Source organism: Eucyclogobius newberryi, unplaced genomic scaffold, assembly GCF_026437365.1.
Source record: "Eucyclogobius newberryi isolate DKJ021-1_F unplaced genomic scaffold, fEucNew1.0.hap1 SCAF_7, whole genome shotgun sequence".
NCBI lineage: Eukaryota > Metazoa > Chordata > Actinopteri > Gobiiformes > Gobiidae > Eucyclogobius > Eucyclogobius newberryi.
Genome location: NW_027316389.1, coordinates 35,867,733 through 35,886,389, shown reverse-complemented (window position 1 = coordinate 35,886,389; position 18,657 = coordinate 35,867,733). Strand labels below are relative to the sequence as shown.

Here is an 18,657-nt window from a genome sequence, read left to right as displayed (position 1 = left end):
AATTGTCCTTTTATTACGCCTACTGCTGAATCTGTGACGCTGTCACATCTTCTCCCCTTTGTTTTACCATCAAAAAGCTATTTTCTTTGAATTCTTGGCAAAATGTGCGGCTTTGCCGCACAGACACTGTGACTCTTTGAATAAAAATGTGAATAACTTTTGACGGTTCACCCCTGAAGATGAGTCTCACCAAATTTCAGGTTAATAGGGCTAACGCCCTGGGAGGAGTTTGTGAAAGTCTAAAGTGTAAACATGTTCTGGCGATTTCCCCATTGGAATAACATGGGAGGTTTCGGTCATCGCTACGGCAAAACCATAACAATTATGACATGGGTCTCATTGACTTTTTGATGGGGATGCCAAAATTGAGTTGTGTGTCAAATTTCATAAAATTTCGCAAAACTAAACATTTAACCTCCATATAAAATCTGTAGGGGGCGCTGTGGTGCCAAATTAATTTATTTGACTTCAAGTACGTTTAGCGCAAAGAGTTTAACAACTGATTCTAATTTGACGCAATTCGGACTTTATCTGCGCAAACGGCAGAAATGTTAAATTTGGGAGATTTCTGAAATTCTAGCTAAAGTTTGCGGCTTCGCCGCACAGAGACCGTGACAGGTATCAATGTAATTTGAATAACTTTTGATGTCCCACTCCTCAGTAGCATTTTTACCAAATTTCAGCTTTTTAGAGCCAACGCCCTGGGAGGAGTTCGTAAAAGTACGACGTTTGGAAAAACTCCCGAGTCCTGCTTAGCATGACATTTAGTTGGGTGGACGGCGTTGCCGTAATAATATTTTTTACTTCTCTTGTCACCATCTACCTCTGCGCCAAATTTCATGATTCTACGATCAGATTTTTTTTGGGGTCATTTCCTATCTCTCAATGCATTTTTGGTACATTTGGGGGCGTAGAGAGGCACGATTTTTAGAGGTGTGCAAATTTTTGTGACTTTTCGTCAATGTTCACTGGGTGAAAAATAGGGGGTTGGTCCCGAGAAGAAAGAAAGAAGAAGAAAGAATAATATTCCGATGCGAAAACAATGTTTCCCATTTTTCAAATATCATAAACTATACGCTTTCCTACCTCATGGTGTGGGTCCCTGGTCACTGACGGGTACTTTCGTTAATTTTGAGTGGGCTCCGCCCACTTTGTGTTTTTGGCCCTCTATACAGTAATAATGTTCAATTTTTGCATTACATGCTTATATGCACGGAACATGCTAGAGATGGGGAACGTATTCGTGAGCTACTTAGCACAAATGAGTGCTTTACATTGGGATGACGACCGCTAATGTAAAGTGCTCGTTTAGTGCGCACTTTTGCACGGGCTTCGCCCGTTTACAACGGTAATGTTCCATTTTCCTACTACTAATTAGTATGCACGGGGCGTGCGTGAGTGAAGGAGTGCGTTAGTGAGTGTTTGGAAGTGGGCGAGCACTTCGCGCTCGATTTCGTGCGCACTACGTGCGCACTTTCGCAGCCGTGCTTCGCACGGCCTTACGAGATTAATAGGCCTCTCGCCAGCTTGTGGCGCTCGGGCCTAACAATATTGATCTAAGCCCTTCCTCTACTGAAGGGAATTTCACCGTAACATTTGGCCATTCCTTTACATGTTTTTATTTATGACGGCGCAAAATGTTTGAACCCATGTGTATTACTTTCAACTCTCTAAGACTAAGCAGAGGCCTGTGGGCAGGATTAGAGGAGTAAGATAATGATAAAGGAAAGCTGATATAAAACTCATAATGTCAGTTATATGTTTATTGGACTGAAAGTATTTGTAGCATAAACATAAATTACCTAATTGCTTCTGTCATGCCCTTTAAGTCATGCGCTTTTCACCACTTTCAGAGTCCAGAGCGAATTTTACGGTCATGGTAAAGCTAACAACAACAACTACCATGCTAACAGAGCGCTTCCTACTTCACAGAGACTAAAACACTCAATAATCTGATGTAAAGAGCACACATTGAGCACACATTTTCACCTATATATTTCTACTGAACCAAAACAGATTTACTTTATATGAAAAATGTACAAAAAAGTCTACGTAAAAAAACAAAATAGATGTAAATAAATGTCTTCAAATGTATATGCCTGTATATAGTGAATGAGTAATACCTCAGACTAATGAGTGAATGGACAATTGCTTTCAATGTGTTCCGCTAATAACTGTGCTGTTGCCATCCAGGCTCCACCGGCACAAAAAAGAAGGAGGCACTTACTCCCCCCGAGAGGCTGAGATCATCGAGACCAAGTGCAAGCTGGACCAACTGATTGCCATCGCAGACATGGAACTAAAGCAGGAGAAAATCAACCGGTCAGTCTCTTTGTCTTCTGTAGAAATGGAATATCCACACACGTTCACGCTGTATACATTCTGATCTATAGTAGAGAAAGATTGAAAAGGCCATCTTAACCTTACACAAGAGGCTTTATCAACACAGAAGGCACACTAATTCAGGACCACAGAGCGCCGTGCATCTGCATCTTTAAGCCACAAACCACTCTTTTGAGGACAGTGAGGTGAAAATTCTAAGCAGAAGAGAGGTATAGAGCTCATTTTTGAGCTATGGGGCGGGAGAAGCCCTGGTCATTCAGATGCTAATCAGGTACTCAGTGATGAGGGAGCTACAGCCATCTTATAATAGGATGTTTACAGGACTGTTTGGCTACACAGATCAGGAGGTCCACAGAGATCCACAGATTGAGAATTACTCTTGGATGAGTGTCGAAACGTCTTGTTTTTCTAAAAACAGAGTCCAGATGATACAACTGAATCTTTTTCTACAATGGAACACTCCTTGATAAATTTACACTGACTTGATTCTGAACTATAAATGAGTAGGGTTGACTAATTTAGATTTGCTTAGATTATACTTCAAACTCTTCCTGACTGGTTTCTTCCACATGTTTGCTTCTGGCAAAGTGCAAACTTCTTATGGCCGTTTTTCAACAATAGCTTTCTTCTTGCTGCTCTTCCATAAAGTCCAGATTTTTTTTATAGTGCATGACTAATAGTTATGGACAGATTCCCTGTCCACCTGACTGGGGATCTCTGTAGCTCCTCCAGAGCATCTTTGATCAGTGCTGTCCAGTAAGTTTTGGTGGCTGGCCATTTCTTAGTAGGTTTGTAGTTGTGCCATACTCTTTCCATTTCCGTATGATGGATTGAACCGTGCTCTGTGAGATGTTCAAAGCTTGGGAATTCTTTTTATAAAACGTAATCCTGCTTTAAACTTCTCCGCACTTGATCCCTGACCTGTCTGATGTTTGTTGGACTTCATGATGCCATTCTCTTAAAGGTGGTATGGACGATTTTTTTCAGCAAATTTTTTATCATATTTCCTCGTGGCGTGGATAAATCATTTGTCCTACCACGTATCAATCATAAAACGCACCTATCGCTCACCTGCAGCCGCGTCAGGCTCGTCCCCACGTTTCCGCGTGCCTAAGCGCATGGATCTATCATAATATAGTTCCCTCAGTGTACGGGACAAAATGAAGACGGAGAAAGACAGTTCGAGCTGACGCAGAAGTGGACAGAAATCTACGGGAGACGAGAGATGCGATGCGCTCCGTTGCGCTAATAAACAAACGCACGTGTGTGTTGTATCAGTCCGCACGGGGGAGTGCGCATGCGCACTTCCGCCTGCGTTCTCAAATCGCCGAAAAATCGTCCATACCGCCTTTAAGAACTGTGGCCTTCAAAGAACAGCTGCATTTAGATCTAATTTAGATTAGATTACACACAGATGGAGTCATTAGACATGAGTTTTTCAGCAATCATCAGGAAACCTCTGACAGCAACTGCACTCAGGGAAAAGAGGCTGATTACTTAGTTAGTTACCACAGTTGCACAGAGGTTTTATTTTTTTTTATTAAAAAATAAGTCTGTAAATCATCTACAATTAGCCTTCCTTTTTACAACTATGTGCCACATAATGTTGCTCTTTCACAAAAAATGCCAATACAATGTAATTAAGTTTGTGATCATGATGTGACAAAATGTGGAAAGCTCCAGGGATACGAACGCTTTTGCAAGCCACTGTATCTAGTCCACTGCACCTCTCAAATATGCTATGTAGTTGATCATTTTTTGCTTATTCTCATTACTCTCCAGCTCTTTTATCCAAACAGCAGCCGCAGTCTAAACTGGCCGTTTACTACTTGACTCTAATGCTTTATTTAGTGCATTCAGACAAGACTTTAAATCTAAGCCAAGCAGACAAAAAGGTCTTTGCAGCACCAGCATGATGTGTGCTCCTGTCAATAGCAGACTTCCAGCGCTGAAGTGTGGAGAGCAGCACTGAAGCTAAATTATGAGCAGTAAGAGAAGCTGCATCACTGTCTCTGCATCCTCACGTCTCAGCTCACAGACTGTTTGTGTATCCTTAACCAGAACTGGCAACTTCTCCACAAGCAGCTTTTATCCTCTGTGTGCCCCGAAGTGCCAAAGAAATGAGCTGCGAGCAGAGCGACTATTACATCAGACCTCGGCAGCACTTTGATAATAACAAATAATACTTCTTAGACTTAAGATAAGAGACACACAGTTGATAAATTCCAGTGTTGTAACAGCAGCAGTAGATGTATTTAAAGGGGTACAATGTATCTTTTCTGCCACCTACTTGTTTCCATGGATATGTTATTCTACACATCTTTATTTATAATTATATTATAATTACAGGTTTTTTATACAAAGAAAATACCCTGCAAATCATGCCTTCTTACTGTGAGCAGGCTCACCTCTCCACAGATCTCACCAGTAGGCTCATATAGTGGTGTCACTTGCTTTGTTATACCAAACTGTGGAAAATTCACAGGAAAAGATAAAGATAATCAATCCTGTTCAGGAAATTATTTTGTAGCAGCCGCTAATGTTAACCAAAGCAAGTTAACCAAAAACATGAATTTTAGAATCCCTATAGTTCTCAGAGGTTCTCAGGTTCTAATGCTAAGGTAGCACCTTTAGTAAATATTTATCATAGTTTTAAATCAGTCAAGTTGCAGTTTGAAAATATTTTTTTTAATAAAAGCTGAAAATGACAGAAAGTTGTATGGAGTTATAAAAAGGAATACCTCTACATTTGTAAGAAAAAAGCGCCAACATTTTGCCCATTTAGCCTTTAGATATTTCATGGCAAAGTACAAAGCAAACAATAAAGAATCTTGCTCTTGCCCCCGATCTGAGATTATGACCTCATCACATTATAGAATTTGAAAACAACCAATAGAACCTCTCTCCAGCTCAGTTAAAACTATAGGATTCTAGAATGTTGTAAACATCAGAGTACTGAAAATCAAGCATAAAAGCCTAAAGAATAAAGCTGTACGGCAAAAGCACCCAACGCCAAAGAAGGAGAGGAAGCTGAAGAAGAGTCAGCTCTGGAATGAAGCCGGTCAGAATCTTAAGAATGAAGTCTAAAGAAAAGAATAAAGTCTGGCGGTAATGTACCAATTCACTTGGATACCAACCGCCATAAAACAACAACAAGCACCATTGCTACCGAGGCAATAAAGAATTCAAAACTAGATATTATATATTTTGAATGTGCCAAAGTCCTAATACAGTATACCTCTTATAAACAGGTTTAAAAAAAATAAATCACATAATTCTAGTTGTTTCTCCATATCTCTGCTCAGAAATCTCTGTTCTTTATTCCAGTTTCAGTAAATCTACCCTTCAGGAGTCATTTATTGGCTTTATTAAACTTCAAATATTCAGCGTACTGAATCACTCAGATCCATCGGCTGAGTTTAGCGTGTGCTTTTTAAGAGCTAAAATTGCATGGTGTGTCAGGTTTGCTGTCTCATCTTGGCTCTAAATTGATACCTTCCCGACGCCTGTGCTGCTTCTGCTTTGGCCCACATAAAAGACCGTTAACTCCTTGTACTCCACAGCAAACGCTTAAATAACATGTCTCGTCTCCTCGCTGTCACACTTAAAGCCCAGTTTCTACTACAGTGTGGTTTTGTTTTCTCACAATGAGCCTCTTCTCCCTCCAGGTACTCCTCTTTCTTTTTTAGACGGAAAGAGATATATGTCATTCAGTAAGTTCAATAGTGTTTGGGTTGACTTGTGTTTGTGTGTGTTTGATTTTTTTTCTATAAAAGACATGTCTTATGCTTTAATTTGCCTTTTTACGTGTGCACATGATATTTTTACTGTTTACTTATGTACAATGATATTTCATGTTTTGTCACTTTGAATTATGTAGATGTATGGTGAAAAGAGCATTATTGGATTAGGTGTGAAATGACCCCAACAACAGTGTGTGGACTTTAAAATCAGAGAGACAAAATGTAAAATAAATGGAGTTTAATGCAATATCTTTTAGTTCTTTTTTAGAATATCCAACAATATTCATATGATATTATGCTAATCCAACATAAATATGTTTAAATGTATTAGTTGATGTTAAAGTATCAAACAAATGTAAAATTACTTCAACGTAGTACTTAAAGGAAACATAATATTCTTTTTTGCATGTATTTTGTACCGTTCAAACCTGCAGAACTGTTATGTCCCACCTTTTCATAGTGATAAGTCCTGCCTCTTCATAAAACTCTACATGTGTCACTCGGAGTCTGAATGTTTCAAATAATAACAACTAAGTACAGGGATGTGGGCGGGGATAGGGGGTATGCGAAAACAGGACCTTTCTGAGCACTCAGTTACAGAACAATACAGAATTACTCAAAAATGCAGGAATCAAAATACACATTGTATTATACTAATGATGAGAAAACACTGTTGTAACAAGTTTAAAAGCTTTTTAAAGTTGCTTTTGCACAATATGTCTGATTTTGCCTTAAACACAATAGAAAATGATCAAAATAGTTTTAACATCACATCAGCTAATAATATTGAACAGCTAATATTGTTAAAGTGCAATTTTTTTTTTGTTCAACACTGTTCAACATGTAAATTTTCCTTTTAGATATTTCATGGCATTGAAGTCCAATGCCGTCAATAGGGACATTCTAGAAAGTGAACTTATTTTTAGTGTCCAGACTGAAGTCCAAATCAGGCTAACCAGAACTGGATCCGGCCCAAGGCAGAACTAAGCAGGTCCAAACTAGGTGGAAAACTTTGTAAAGCCTTTACTTGATCATTGTTTACAGGAAACTGCCGTAACAACGCACAATCAAATAATGACTGAAATTGATCTTTTAATAAAGGACCAAAAGGATTTCAACTCAGAATTTACACCAGTCAACAGAACATTTTCACATTCAAAGGAACCTAATTAACAACTTGGAACCAAAATTGGGGTAATAACTTTATCAAGCAGTATGTTCGGATGTTTGGGTTTGTTGCAAATAAACCAGGGATAATTGGGTTAACATGATTCAAAGCACAAAAATGGCTCTTTGCATAATATTCTCCGTTCAATTCTTCCTGTGTTGGAGTGATATCACGCGTTTGCTTTTTCTCCTCCTGTTCCCCTTCACTTTATGTTTGTTTTCCTACTCGCCATGTTTCAAATTGCTTTACCGGCCCAGTGGTGTTCCAGGGCACAAATAGCAAGCTTTATCAGTGCCTGGGGATCTGTGCTGCTCAAAGTCCGGCAAGCAAATCCCAAAGCCACGTTCTGACGCTCACAGATTCCCTTAGAATTCCACATCAGTCGTACTACTTAGAGGAGGTTTGATTTAAAAAGAAGGTTAGGTTTAGACTGTTATTGGATTAGTTTGAATCATGCGACTAATTTTACCCGTTTTTGTGCAGGCTTCTCAGCTACAGGAAATCCCTGAAGTAAGTCCAAAAGCAAGCTTTTCATTCAGAGCATGTTGTTCAAATGACTTCTCTTATCCCAGAGTAAATATCCATCCACATGTTTGCTGTCTCACTTTTATAAACTGTCTGCACGCCCAGGCCCATCAATAAGAAGTCCTTTCTGCAGCATGTGGAGGATCTGTGCAGCAACGACAACGCTAAGTTCCAGGAGGAGTTCTCAGTAAGTAGAATGAACCAGACACAAGCATTTACTGGAGAGTGTGTTGTGAGGTGTAAAGTACAAGTGTGGTTCTGCTGCAGGCACTGCCCAAGCTTCTACAGGACCTGGCCACCACAGATGCTGACATGCCCTGCAACAGAACCAAGAACCGCTTCCCCAACATCAAGCCCTGTGAGTACAACCAGAGTCAGGGAGAAGAGCCAGGAAGGAGAGTCAGGGAGGAGAGCAAGGGAGGGGAGTCAGGGAGGAGAGCCAGGGAGGAGAGCCAGGGAGGAGAGCCAGGGAGGGGAGTAAGGGAGGAGAGCCAGGGAGGAGAGCCAGGGAGGAGAGTCAGGGAGGTGACCCACGGAGGAGAGCCAGAGAGGAGAGCCAGAGAGGAGAGTCAGGGAGGAGAGCCAGGGAGGAGAGTAAGAGAAGAGAGTCAGGGAGGAGAGCCAGGGAGGGGAGCCAGAGAGGAGAGCCAGGGAGGAGAGCCAGAGAGGAGAGTCAGGGAGGAGAGCCAGGGAGGAGAGTAAGAGAGTCAGGGAGGAGAGCCAGGGAGGGGAGCCAGAGAGGAGAGCCAGGGAGGGGAGCCAGAGAGGAGAGCCAGGGAGGAGAGTCAGGGAGGACTCTGACTGAATTTTTATCAAGGCTTATGAATTTCTACTTTTTAATAATCTACGTTATATAATTGCATTGGAAATCTGGACAGCTACTCTACTAAATATATTTAAAAGAAATGGGAAAGAGAAGGTAAATCTTGTTTTGACAGACAAAGAGGGGGAAAGTGTGTGCACATCCCAGTGGAGGAGCTCAAAATAACATGTTTGGAGGGAACACCAGGTCAAAGTGCCCATCGCTCAAGGAAATGCTAAATGTTTGGAGAAAACTGCCTTTGAAGTCACAATGTGGATGCAAGTGGATTCCATGACAGAATAATATATATTTAGGATTGGAGAGTGTTTCCACATGAAAGCTCTTATGTTGAGTATTGCCTGTAGTGTCACTTCGTGCATAAAAATTGCCTCAATGTAATTGACGTATGACAAACTGAACACTGTATAAAAGTGTAGTTTCATAGGATCTGTGCACAGCTAACGCAGCACTCTGTTACTGACTGTCATTTGTTTTTTGCCTAAACTGTCAGTATAGCACACACTAAGCATTACAAAAATAACCTGTTTCAGAGCAGCCTATTTTCTACATTTTCATTCCTGTTCTGTGCCTAGATAATAACAACCGAGTGAAGCTGCTCTCGCAGCCTGGCTCAGACGGCTCCGACTACATCAATGCCAGCTTTGTTTCTGTGAGCACCACCACATCAGCACTTTTGCAACAATACTTGCATACACAGTCACAAAATGCTTGTGCTTTTCAGGGGTATCTGTGTCCCAACGAGTTCATCGCCACCCAAGGGCCCCTCCCCGGCACCGTGGCCGCCTTCTGGAGAATGATCTGGGAGACAGGCACCCGCACCATCGTCATGCTCACTCAGTGCTTGGAGAAGGGCCGCGTGCGTACAAATGATGACACTATCATAAATCATGTTTTAATGTGTAACGCTGAGGAGACAGGCGCGTGTGCTAGAGGCTCATTAGAAGATCGTTGCAGCTTCTTCTCATCAGCCGTCTGACGCCTAAGTGTGCTTGTGCTGGGACATTTCAGATCCGCTGTCACAAGTACTGGCCCGAGGACGATAAGCCCATGTCCGTGTTCAGTGACATTCTGGTGTCCAAAGTGTCAGAGGAGGTCTTCCCCGACTGGACAGTCAGGACGCTGCGAGTGGAGCGGGTGAGTAATGCATTGGATTTAATAATAGAGGGTTTTTCACCGATTTGCGACTGTTAGTCCCTTTTTTTAAAATGCGCACACTCACCCCCCACCCTCCTGTTCTTTCCAAGAGGCCGCCTACCATCAAACCGCCCCACTGCTACACAATAAGGAAGAGGGAAGCAGCGGGCCAGGGTACAACACAGTCATTGGCCTTTGTATTTTGGATTGGGTTTGCAGTTTTGAGAATTTAGATTCATGTTTTAAGAAGAAACAGAAAAAAAGCGGTTACTGACTGCAAGTTGGAGGGCGGTCAAAGGCTCCAAAGAACACTAAGGGTGACCACAAATACCCAAGGCATAAGAATAAATAATAAATATGGCTGAAGCTGATGGTAAATTGGTAGGTTACTGACTGTAGTCAAAGTCAAAGCTTTTATACTCAATAGCGCTCCACGGCCAAGATAAAAATAGCCATGTGACGTCACCACGCCAACAGCTTCTCTTTCCGGAGAGTGGTCAAAGACTCTTGTGTCCATGTCTCTACCGGGAAATTTAGACCGGAGAGCGCGGGGAAGGGGACGCGTTCTCCCCGTGAAAGTAAGCAAACTCCGGGGACGCAGGTTGTCACTCACCGCTGCCTGCGGCTGGAGCCCCGGGATATAAGTTTACCGTGTTCCGCAAATGCTGTAGAATTAACATCAGTTTTATTCAGTAAACCCTTACAAATGCCATGTCGTAATGTTCAAGAATCGGACTTGGTAGTGAAAGCCCGGATATACTTTTTTACAAGTTCAGCCTTCTTTCCGCTAATACGACGTCCTCTGCACCGTAAACATCGCTTCAACTAGTTCAGAATGGTCCTCTACTATATGCTGTTTCAGCTTCGCTCTTGGGACGTCATCTTTCCTCAAATTGATTGAGATTAGCTGTCGTAGTCGCTGTTGTTCTGCCATTTTCCCATGTTATTTCCCTGACGGCCTGAGCGGGCCTGAATGTTCATCCGGGACTTTTGTAGTGCTCATTAATATTCTGACGTCACGCCCGCGTTGATCTATTAGAAACAAAATGCATTCCTTAACAGTTTAGTAACAAACATTGATTTTGATTGTCTGAATATTGAATGATTCCAAAGTTTAAGGTACAGTTGTTAACCCGTATCACAGTCTGGATTTAAATGTTTTTAGAAAATAAGTTAATGTGAACAACAAAGTCATCTCATAAATAATAAACTGCCTTTTATTTGTGTACAAGGCTCTAGTTGGAATTTTGCCTGATTATTTATCTAGTTTATTGCACATCAGTTCAAGTATTCACCGTTTGAGGTCTCATTTTTTATCTTACAATCCCATCGTGTCAATACAGAGATAAGAAAAAAGGCCTACAACAACTTTGCTCCTTCGACTTTTTAAATTAAATCATTTTATGCCTTTTAATGATTTCAAAGCACTGGTCAAGTACTACCCTCAGTGCCAATGCACTTGTTTAAATGTGTTTTCATGAATTGATTAATTGTATTGATTGTTTTATTTGTGTGAATGAAAAAAAAAGAAAAAAAATGAATGAATGATTGTTTTATTTGTGTTTTAGTATCCTATGTTTGTTGTTTATTCTGTGTTGTGTTTTAACAGGGACCCATGAAAACCTCATTGGGCTTTCCCTGTATAAATAAAATTAATGAAATAATGTACCAGCATCCCCTGTCCTTAGACCCTCCTTCTCTGCAAGGAAAAACTACAAAACCCTTTAGGTCAAAGTAGAAACCTCGTGGAGAACCACAGTGAAGATCCTACTCCCACGGATAGATAGGCTGCAGATTGTTCGGGACTGACACGCTTCCATTTTCAGATAGACTGTAGAGCCAGAACCACTCAGGAGGAGAGAGGGAGGTTCATCTAACAAGACAGTTCATCCAGGTAGATGAAGAGCTGTTCATCTAGAGTAGAAAGCGTTCTTCCAGGCAGTTGAGGAGCATCCGGATCCACAGGTCAGCATCAACAGTACCACTCCCCAAGGGGAGTTGTTGAAAGGAGGACGAGCCAGAGGATAGAACTCAAGCTGCCATACTTCCCCCAGCATAGTTGCTCCTAGGGCAGTGTAGCTGGAAAACTGTAGGTTTATATTTCTGTTCCTAACTGGCCTGACCATAAGTAATTTCAAGAGAACGTTTTAAGCCTGGTCTTAAATAAAGAGACTGTGTCGGCCTCTTTAACATGGACAGGAGCTGATTCCATAACACAGGAGCTTGGTAGCTAAACGCTCTATCTCCTACGGTGCTTTTAGAGACTCTTGGGACCACCAGAAAGCCAGCATTCTGAGAGCGGAGAGCTCTGTTTGGATAATATGGTTCTATAGCAGGTAGGATGGGGCCATGGGGACATTTTATGGCTTTGTAAGTCAGGAGTAGGATTTTAAATTTGATTCTAAAATCAACAAGGAGCCAGTGAAGAGACTCAAGCGTAATGTTCTCTCTTCTTTTAGTTCCTGTCAGTAATCATGCTGCTCCGTTTTGAACCAGTTGAAAGCTGTGAATGGCACCCTTAGGACATGCTGCAAGCAGAGAGTTACAGCATTGCTTTTAGGCAAGATTTTTCAGATTTTAGCAGATGAATATAGGACCGAGTAATCGGACTGAGTACTGAACCTTGCAGCACAACGTAGGTTACTTTAGAAGGTGAAGGAGCTCTGGTCTACGTTGACAAACTGGTACCTATCCGATAAATAGGCTTTTCAGCTGAGGGTGGGGCCTCCGACACCTACATCACATTCTAACCTCTGCAGTAGAATGTTGTGGTCGATGGTGTCAAACGCTGCGCTGAGGTCCAACAGAACCAGGATTGAGACCAGACCATCGTCAGCACGACATGAAAACTTCAATTTAATGATTGTCATGTAGGTTCCGACAAAGCTGTTTAACTACAACTCTTTCAAAGATTTGGAGACAAAGGTCTGGATCAAGATTAGGCCTTTTCAATGTAATGTGCTTTAATGTTTGAAGGACTGTGGGACATGCTTTCTATGGTAGCTATTTGAAATTGAATATTTGGTTAAGAAAGCATGCAGATGGTTACTTATTAGCGTTGACATTGGAAATTATTCAAATAATTTAAAATCTTCTCCTTTATGCAAAGGGAGAACAAAACCAATTTGTCATGGTAATGTGATACGTTCAGTTTGAATTGTGAAATTAATAGCATAAATGAAACTATTATCTATTAGTGGAGCAGATAACAATAGCAACCAAGGTTCGAGGGTGTCAGCTCCAGTGGACCTTTTAGGATCTATAGAAAGCAACATATTTACTTCATACTTTGTAAAGGGCTTAAGGGAAATCAGCCCTACTCTCATTGAGGCAACAGCAGTAGATGGAGCAGCATCATTAAATACATCATAAATATTTCTTTTCATTGTCAGACTAATTGAATCTTAAATCATTTCAAATTGCTATAAGAATTTAACCGTTTGCCATGACTTTGCATGATTCCCCTGTGATTCAGTGAAAGTATTGATGTAGTGAGATGCTTTGGCTTTAAGAACAGTAGAGACATAATTATTCTACTTATGAGAAAACTGCTGCCAATCTGCTGCTGATTTGGTTGCCTTGGCTTCTACCCAGGCTTTGTCACGTTCTCGAGATAACACAGCAATGTCTGGACAAAACCAGGGATTATTCTTATTTTTGAGGGGCATGTTTATCAGTAATATGATAAAAAAGAAAAGAAGAAAAAAAAAAAAAGTCCAACAGTGTTGGATTTTGGAGTACTGGAAAATAAAAAAAATCTGCCTGCATTGTCTCTTTTTAGACAAACCAGAATCAGAATCGGAAAAAGGTTTATTGCTATTGCCAGTGAACTAAATCCACAAGCTAGGAACTTGCTTTGGTGAAACAGACATTGAACATTTGAACCTGCCTTCACAGAGACACAAAGCCCATCTGTAATGTAACTCTGTGACTCTCCTGTGCAGCACGGTCACTACATCCTGGTGCGTCACTTTAACTACACCTCGTGGCCTGAGCATGGCGTCCCAGAGTCCTGCACCATGCTGATTAAGTTTGTGCTAGCCGTGCGCACTCACAGGCTGGAGACCAGTACTATAGTGGTCCACTGCAGGTAAGTGTTGCTCCTATCTGTCACTGTACCACCATGACCTGTGTCACTATACTGGAGCTGTGTGCAGTGCCGGCGTGGGCAGGACGGGCGTGTTCATCGCTCTGGACCACCTCATCCAGCACGTCAGGGACCATGACTTTGTGGACATCTACGGGCTGGTGGCCGAGCTGCGCAGTGAGAGGATGTGTATGGTCCAGAATCTGGTGAGTGCAGGCTGAGCTCACCTTTAGGGCGTTAAAAGGAGCCAACGCAGGGAGAGTTCACTTTAGGATGCCAGCACTTTCACAGGAATCAAGCACTTAAGTTTGGCAGGTTTGTTTTTCTACTTAATGACTAGAAATATAACAACATGCTGCTTTGTCCTCATTTTGAAAGGGTAAAAGAGGTAAGCTTTACCACTAGCACGGTGGCACTCTGGCCATTCTGACTCCCGGGCGCTGAAGGGCCTTTTTTGTGCGGGCTATTGCATGTTTCAATTGTGTATGGATGAGTTTCCTCCAGTTTGCCACATCAACCCAAAGCATGCGCCATAGGTCCAATCCTCCAGCTAAGGTCAGACTAGAATAAGATCCGGATCTGGTCCCCACGCGCTGCACTGAGGGTCCACTGCTCATTGCTCACCCAGCAATGCAGTGGACAATTCTTACAGTGCCAAAATAAAGTGTCGAGTAGCGCCCCCTGTCTAGCTAGTTTGGTCGAAAAAATATACTTATACTTCTTTTATTATACAAGGGAAAAAACGCAATGAGAGAAACTCTTTTTTTCATGAGGACCATGTTGAATACAAAACACATAAAACAAATGGTAACACAGAACATCTAACTATAATGTTAATAAAGCAATCAATAGAACAGTAGAACAGGAGGGGCATATTTTCATAATTGTATGCTTCTGTGGTACTACAATGTAAATAAATATTATACACTGATAAAGGGGGCAAACACATCGTTCAAGGTTTAAAATTGCTTGTTTATATTCAACGATAATGTGCAGTGTGCAGAAGGCGTGGCCAGGAGCAGCAGCAGCAGAGGAGCAGTGGCAGGACAGAGGAGGCGCTGGATACATTAAATGTATCTAGTACATCCAGCTCACCTCAGACTCTAAAGGGCCAATAGTCATACAACGCCACCACAAGGCCATGAGCCCCACTCTTAAAGCACAGATTACCCCTCAGATACAAGCTAAATATGATTATGGTCAAAACTCCTCAAAAGGGAACCTGTAACAGAATCTCGTGAAATTTAGTAGCTCTTGTCAAATTTAAATGTGGGTCTAAGGCCAGGGGAAGCTGTGAACATAGTTTAATTTGCTTCTCTAGTTCGTTGTCATCTACTAAGGAAATTTTGGGGGTTACAAAAACAAATGGAATTTAATTGAAATATAATTGATTGTCTGTATCCTGTCTTAATGTTACACGTCATAAGACAAAGATAAAAGGAGGATAAAAGGTTTAGCAGACTCATGTCTCACCAGTGGCTGTGCAGTGTCCTACTTCTTCCTCTTGTTCTGCTGTGATCCTGCTCCCATGTGAAATTGTTTGGAAAATTCTCTTTTTGACAAAGGGAATGAAATATCGGAGGATTCGAGCCGCACACTGAACAGGATTCCCCGCTCTGACTCAGACAGGCACTTCTCAGGTGTGACTGAGCAGAGTCAAACTGTCAGGCTGAGTGTTCTGCAGTGCAATGCCAGCGCTGCCTTTTGTGTCAGCAGATGTGTTCCTCATGACTCTTTAATCGCTTCTTCATTTCAGCAGAATAATGAACAACTCCTGTGAATCATGAGCCGAGGAACATATTATATAAACACTGGATTGAGTGAAGATGACAATGCAATAATGTTAAACAACAAATGTTAAAATACTCTCCATCTCAGAGCATTTGCTAAACAAACCATTTCATGACTTATCTAGATTTTTTGTTCTATTTCTGTTACTATTTTGTGTGTATTTGATTGTAGTTTTTGAGCTGTGTTCACACTGTAGTGTCAAATTTACACCTAATACCACCATAGACTTACATTTCTCCTGATGCTTTGGACGCCTGCTATAACTTCACCAACTGTTCATCTGAGACAAGAAACAGGCCAAATGTTGTTGTCAATACATAGATTTGTGGATAAAAAATTACAAGCATTTGCATTTATATAATACAAATAACCAGATTATTGAAGATGTAGATTTTTTCTTTCCCAAGACATTTGTTATACAATATATAATTGATTCAGGAATACTATCAGCAAACAATAATGACTTGTAATCCTTCCAGGCTCAGTACATCTTTCTGCACCAGAGTACGTTAGAACTCCTCAACAGCAAAGGGAACAGCCAGTCCATCTGGTTTGTGAGCTACTCTGCTTTGGAGAAGACCGACTCCCTGGAGGGCATGGAAGGTAACGCAGCCGAGTCGAGTCAAACTGCACACCGGAGACAACTGCACACCCACACCAACAGTTTCACACAGCACTTGCAGGACACACTAAGTCATTCAATTATATTTTCGAGGGCGCCAGATTTTTCAGAGGACTATACTGTTTCACTGAAATAAATAATTAAACATAGCTAAATAAATAGGACTAAAGTAGGACTAAGAAAACCCAGTGTTGATCAATAACCAAACTTGAATTAGAGCTGCCGATCTAGAGCTAGGCCTTGTCCTAAACCTAGTCTCACTCCTAAACCATGACTAAAGATAAAATAAGATGAGATAACCTTTAGTGTCTATTTGCATCACATCAGGCATAAACCACATCTTGTACAGGACTAGACTAATATCTGAACCAGGACTATACGGTCTTAAATATAAATGGGATTACAACATCTGATTCTGTTGGAGAACAAGCGCAGCTCCCGAGCAATATGGTCTGGCCTGATGGTCTCGACCATTTAGCTTGGGGCTAATTTATATCATCACCATCTCCCCTGCTATTCATGGTTGGCTGGATGACAATGTGTAAACCTGTCTGTTTACTTTACGTTGTATAGAAGAAAACAAATATGTGTGACCGGAGTGTTCCTGCATTGTGTTGTTCAATCGAGTGGCCACCGTTTATTCACTGGTAAACGGAAAAACATCAAATAAGTTTACATGTGCCACGAGGCAAATCCAGCCCAAACTCTTCCCTGCACGAAGATATTAAAAGGCCAAAAACATATCTGGTAAACGGAAAAACATCAAATAAGTTTACATGTGCCACGAGGCAAATCCAGCCCAAACTAAAAAGGGACATAACAACAATTAAATCAATATACAACATATAAAACATGAAGGACGACACGAGGGATGACTGACCTCTTCCCTGCACGAAGATTTTAAAAGGGAAGAGGAAGTCACGACCATCAAATTTATAAGGGGAACACACGAAGAAGAAGGGGCTGGAGGACACTGACAGCACAATAAAACAAATACCAGGCATGTTGAACACAAGATTTTGTGTGATTATACAACAATAATACATGAACTGGTTACATATGCACATTGTATAATACGATTTATATCTCAACCAATAAATGGTGGAAGAAGTACTCAATTTTGTTAAGTAAAAGTACAGATACAAAAGATTTACTTAAGTGAAATTAAAAGTGTAGCATAAGTGTCTACTTAAAGTATTGAAAGTACACAGTAATTTGTGAAAACATTTGTCAATCCATCTTTCAATGTTTCTACACTTTTTATATGTATAAAAACATTTTGCTCAAAGACAGGACTTGAACTCAAATCCAGAATGTCACCACGAATGTGCTTTAATCAAATGAAAAGTACCTTCTACTTTTCAGTCCAGAGACTACTCTTCAAAAGAAGTGAAATAAAGTAAAAAGTATCCACTGTAAGTGAGTTACTAAAATACAGATACCTAAACATTTTACTTAAGTACAGTACTTATACTTTAGTACACCATTATCAAGTAAACATGTAAATGAAACATGCAACACTGTGACATAAAGTCAATCATCTCTGGTGCAATATTTTCTGTCCATATAATGGCTGATTATAAGAGTTATTTCTAAATTATCTGTTTTTATTATTATAACTCTGTTTCTAATCTGTGTTACAACACTGGAATTTCCCCATGTTGGACAAATAAAGGCCATCTTATCTTACAATCTTCCAAACAGCAGGTGGAGTTAAAAGTGTAATGTGAAACTGCTGTTGGTGTGAGAGTGCTGTGCCTCCGCTCCACACGGCTCATGGTCATCCCGCTCGCGCTGCTTTCAGGTGACGTGGAGCTGGAGTGGGAAGAGACCACCATGTGAGGAGTGATGTCTCTGTCGGCCAGAGAAGATCCACACTTTGACCTGCAGGGTTTAGCTGAGCCTGGAGAAGCGATGGCAGAGGAACCTGACGGTGAACAGTAGGAAAGCCTGGAGGCGTCTTCCCTATATCACATCTCTAGGATTCACAGCGGCATGTAAAATGTAAAAACACAAAAAATATGAAAAATCAAGGTTTTTTTGTCCCTTAAACTGATTCAGATATATGTGAGTGACATGAGAGTCTGGTTTAAACACATATAGTATTTATTTTACATTATTTGTTTCTTCAATAGGAGATTATTCTGATCTTTACTGGACAAAAACTTGAGCCCATGTTAGTTTTTAATTTTATCTGCAGATATATCACATAATTTATACACAAATTATAGTTTTTCTGCAGCTCGTTTTCATTTTTTTGATTTTATGTAATGGAAACAGAAATTAACTGATATTTCTACACTGGAAATGGAAGAAAGTTACTTATTTTTTTGTCATAAAGACTTCAAACTTTCAGCACCTTGATCTGCTGTCAATTAATCATTGAAATTGTGTCATGATCAGTAGATCAAATTAGCAAAG

At 40.9% G+C, this 18,657-nt stretch overlaps 1 protein-coding gene across 1 annotated transcript in view; it reads left to right on the top strand.

Moving 5' to 3' along the window:
- ptprq (protein tyrosine phosphatase receptor type Q) overlaps window positions 1-18,225 on the top strand; it is a 92,977-nt gene extending 74,752 nt beyond the window's left edge. The window contains exons 52-63 of the mRNA XM_072434454.1: window positions 2,194-2,322; window positions 6,012-6,056; window positions 7,738-7,764; window positions 7,885-7,966; window positions 8,047-8,137; window positions 9,175-9,251; window positions 9,324-9,458; window positions 9,611-9,736; window positions 13,681-13,826; window positions 13,894-14,029; window positions 16,094-16,217; window positions 18,041-18,225. Of these exons, the coding sequence (XP_072290555.1) occupies window positions 2,194-2,322; window positions 6,012-6,056; window positions 7,738-7,764; window positions 7,885-7,966; window positions 8,047-8,137; window positions 9,175-9,251; window positions 9,324-9,458; window positions 9,611-9,736; window positions 13,681-13,826; window positions 13,894-14,029; window positions 16,094-16,217; window positions 18,041-18,078 (1,156 nt within the window). The 3' untranslated portion in view covers window positions 18,079-18,225. The remainder of the gene's footprint in view (window positions 1-2,193; window positions 2,323-6,011; window positions 6,057-7,737; window positions 7,765-7,884; window positions 7,967-8,046; window positions 8,138-9,174; window positions 9,252-9,323; window positions 9,459-9,610; window positions 9,737-13,680; window positions 13,827-13,893; window positions 14,030-16,093; window positions 16,218-18,040) is intronic.
- Window positions 18,226-18,657: the final 432 nt, after the last annotated feature.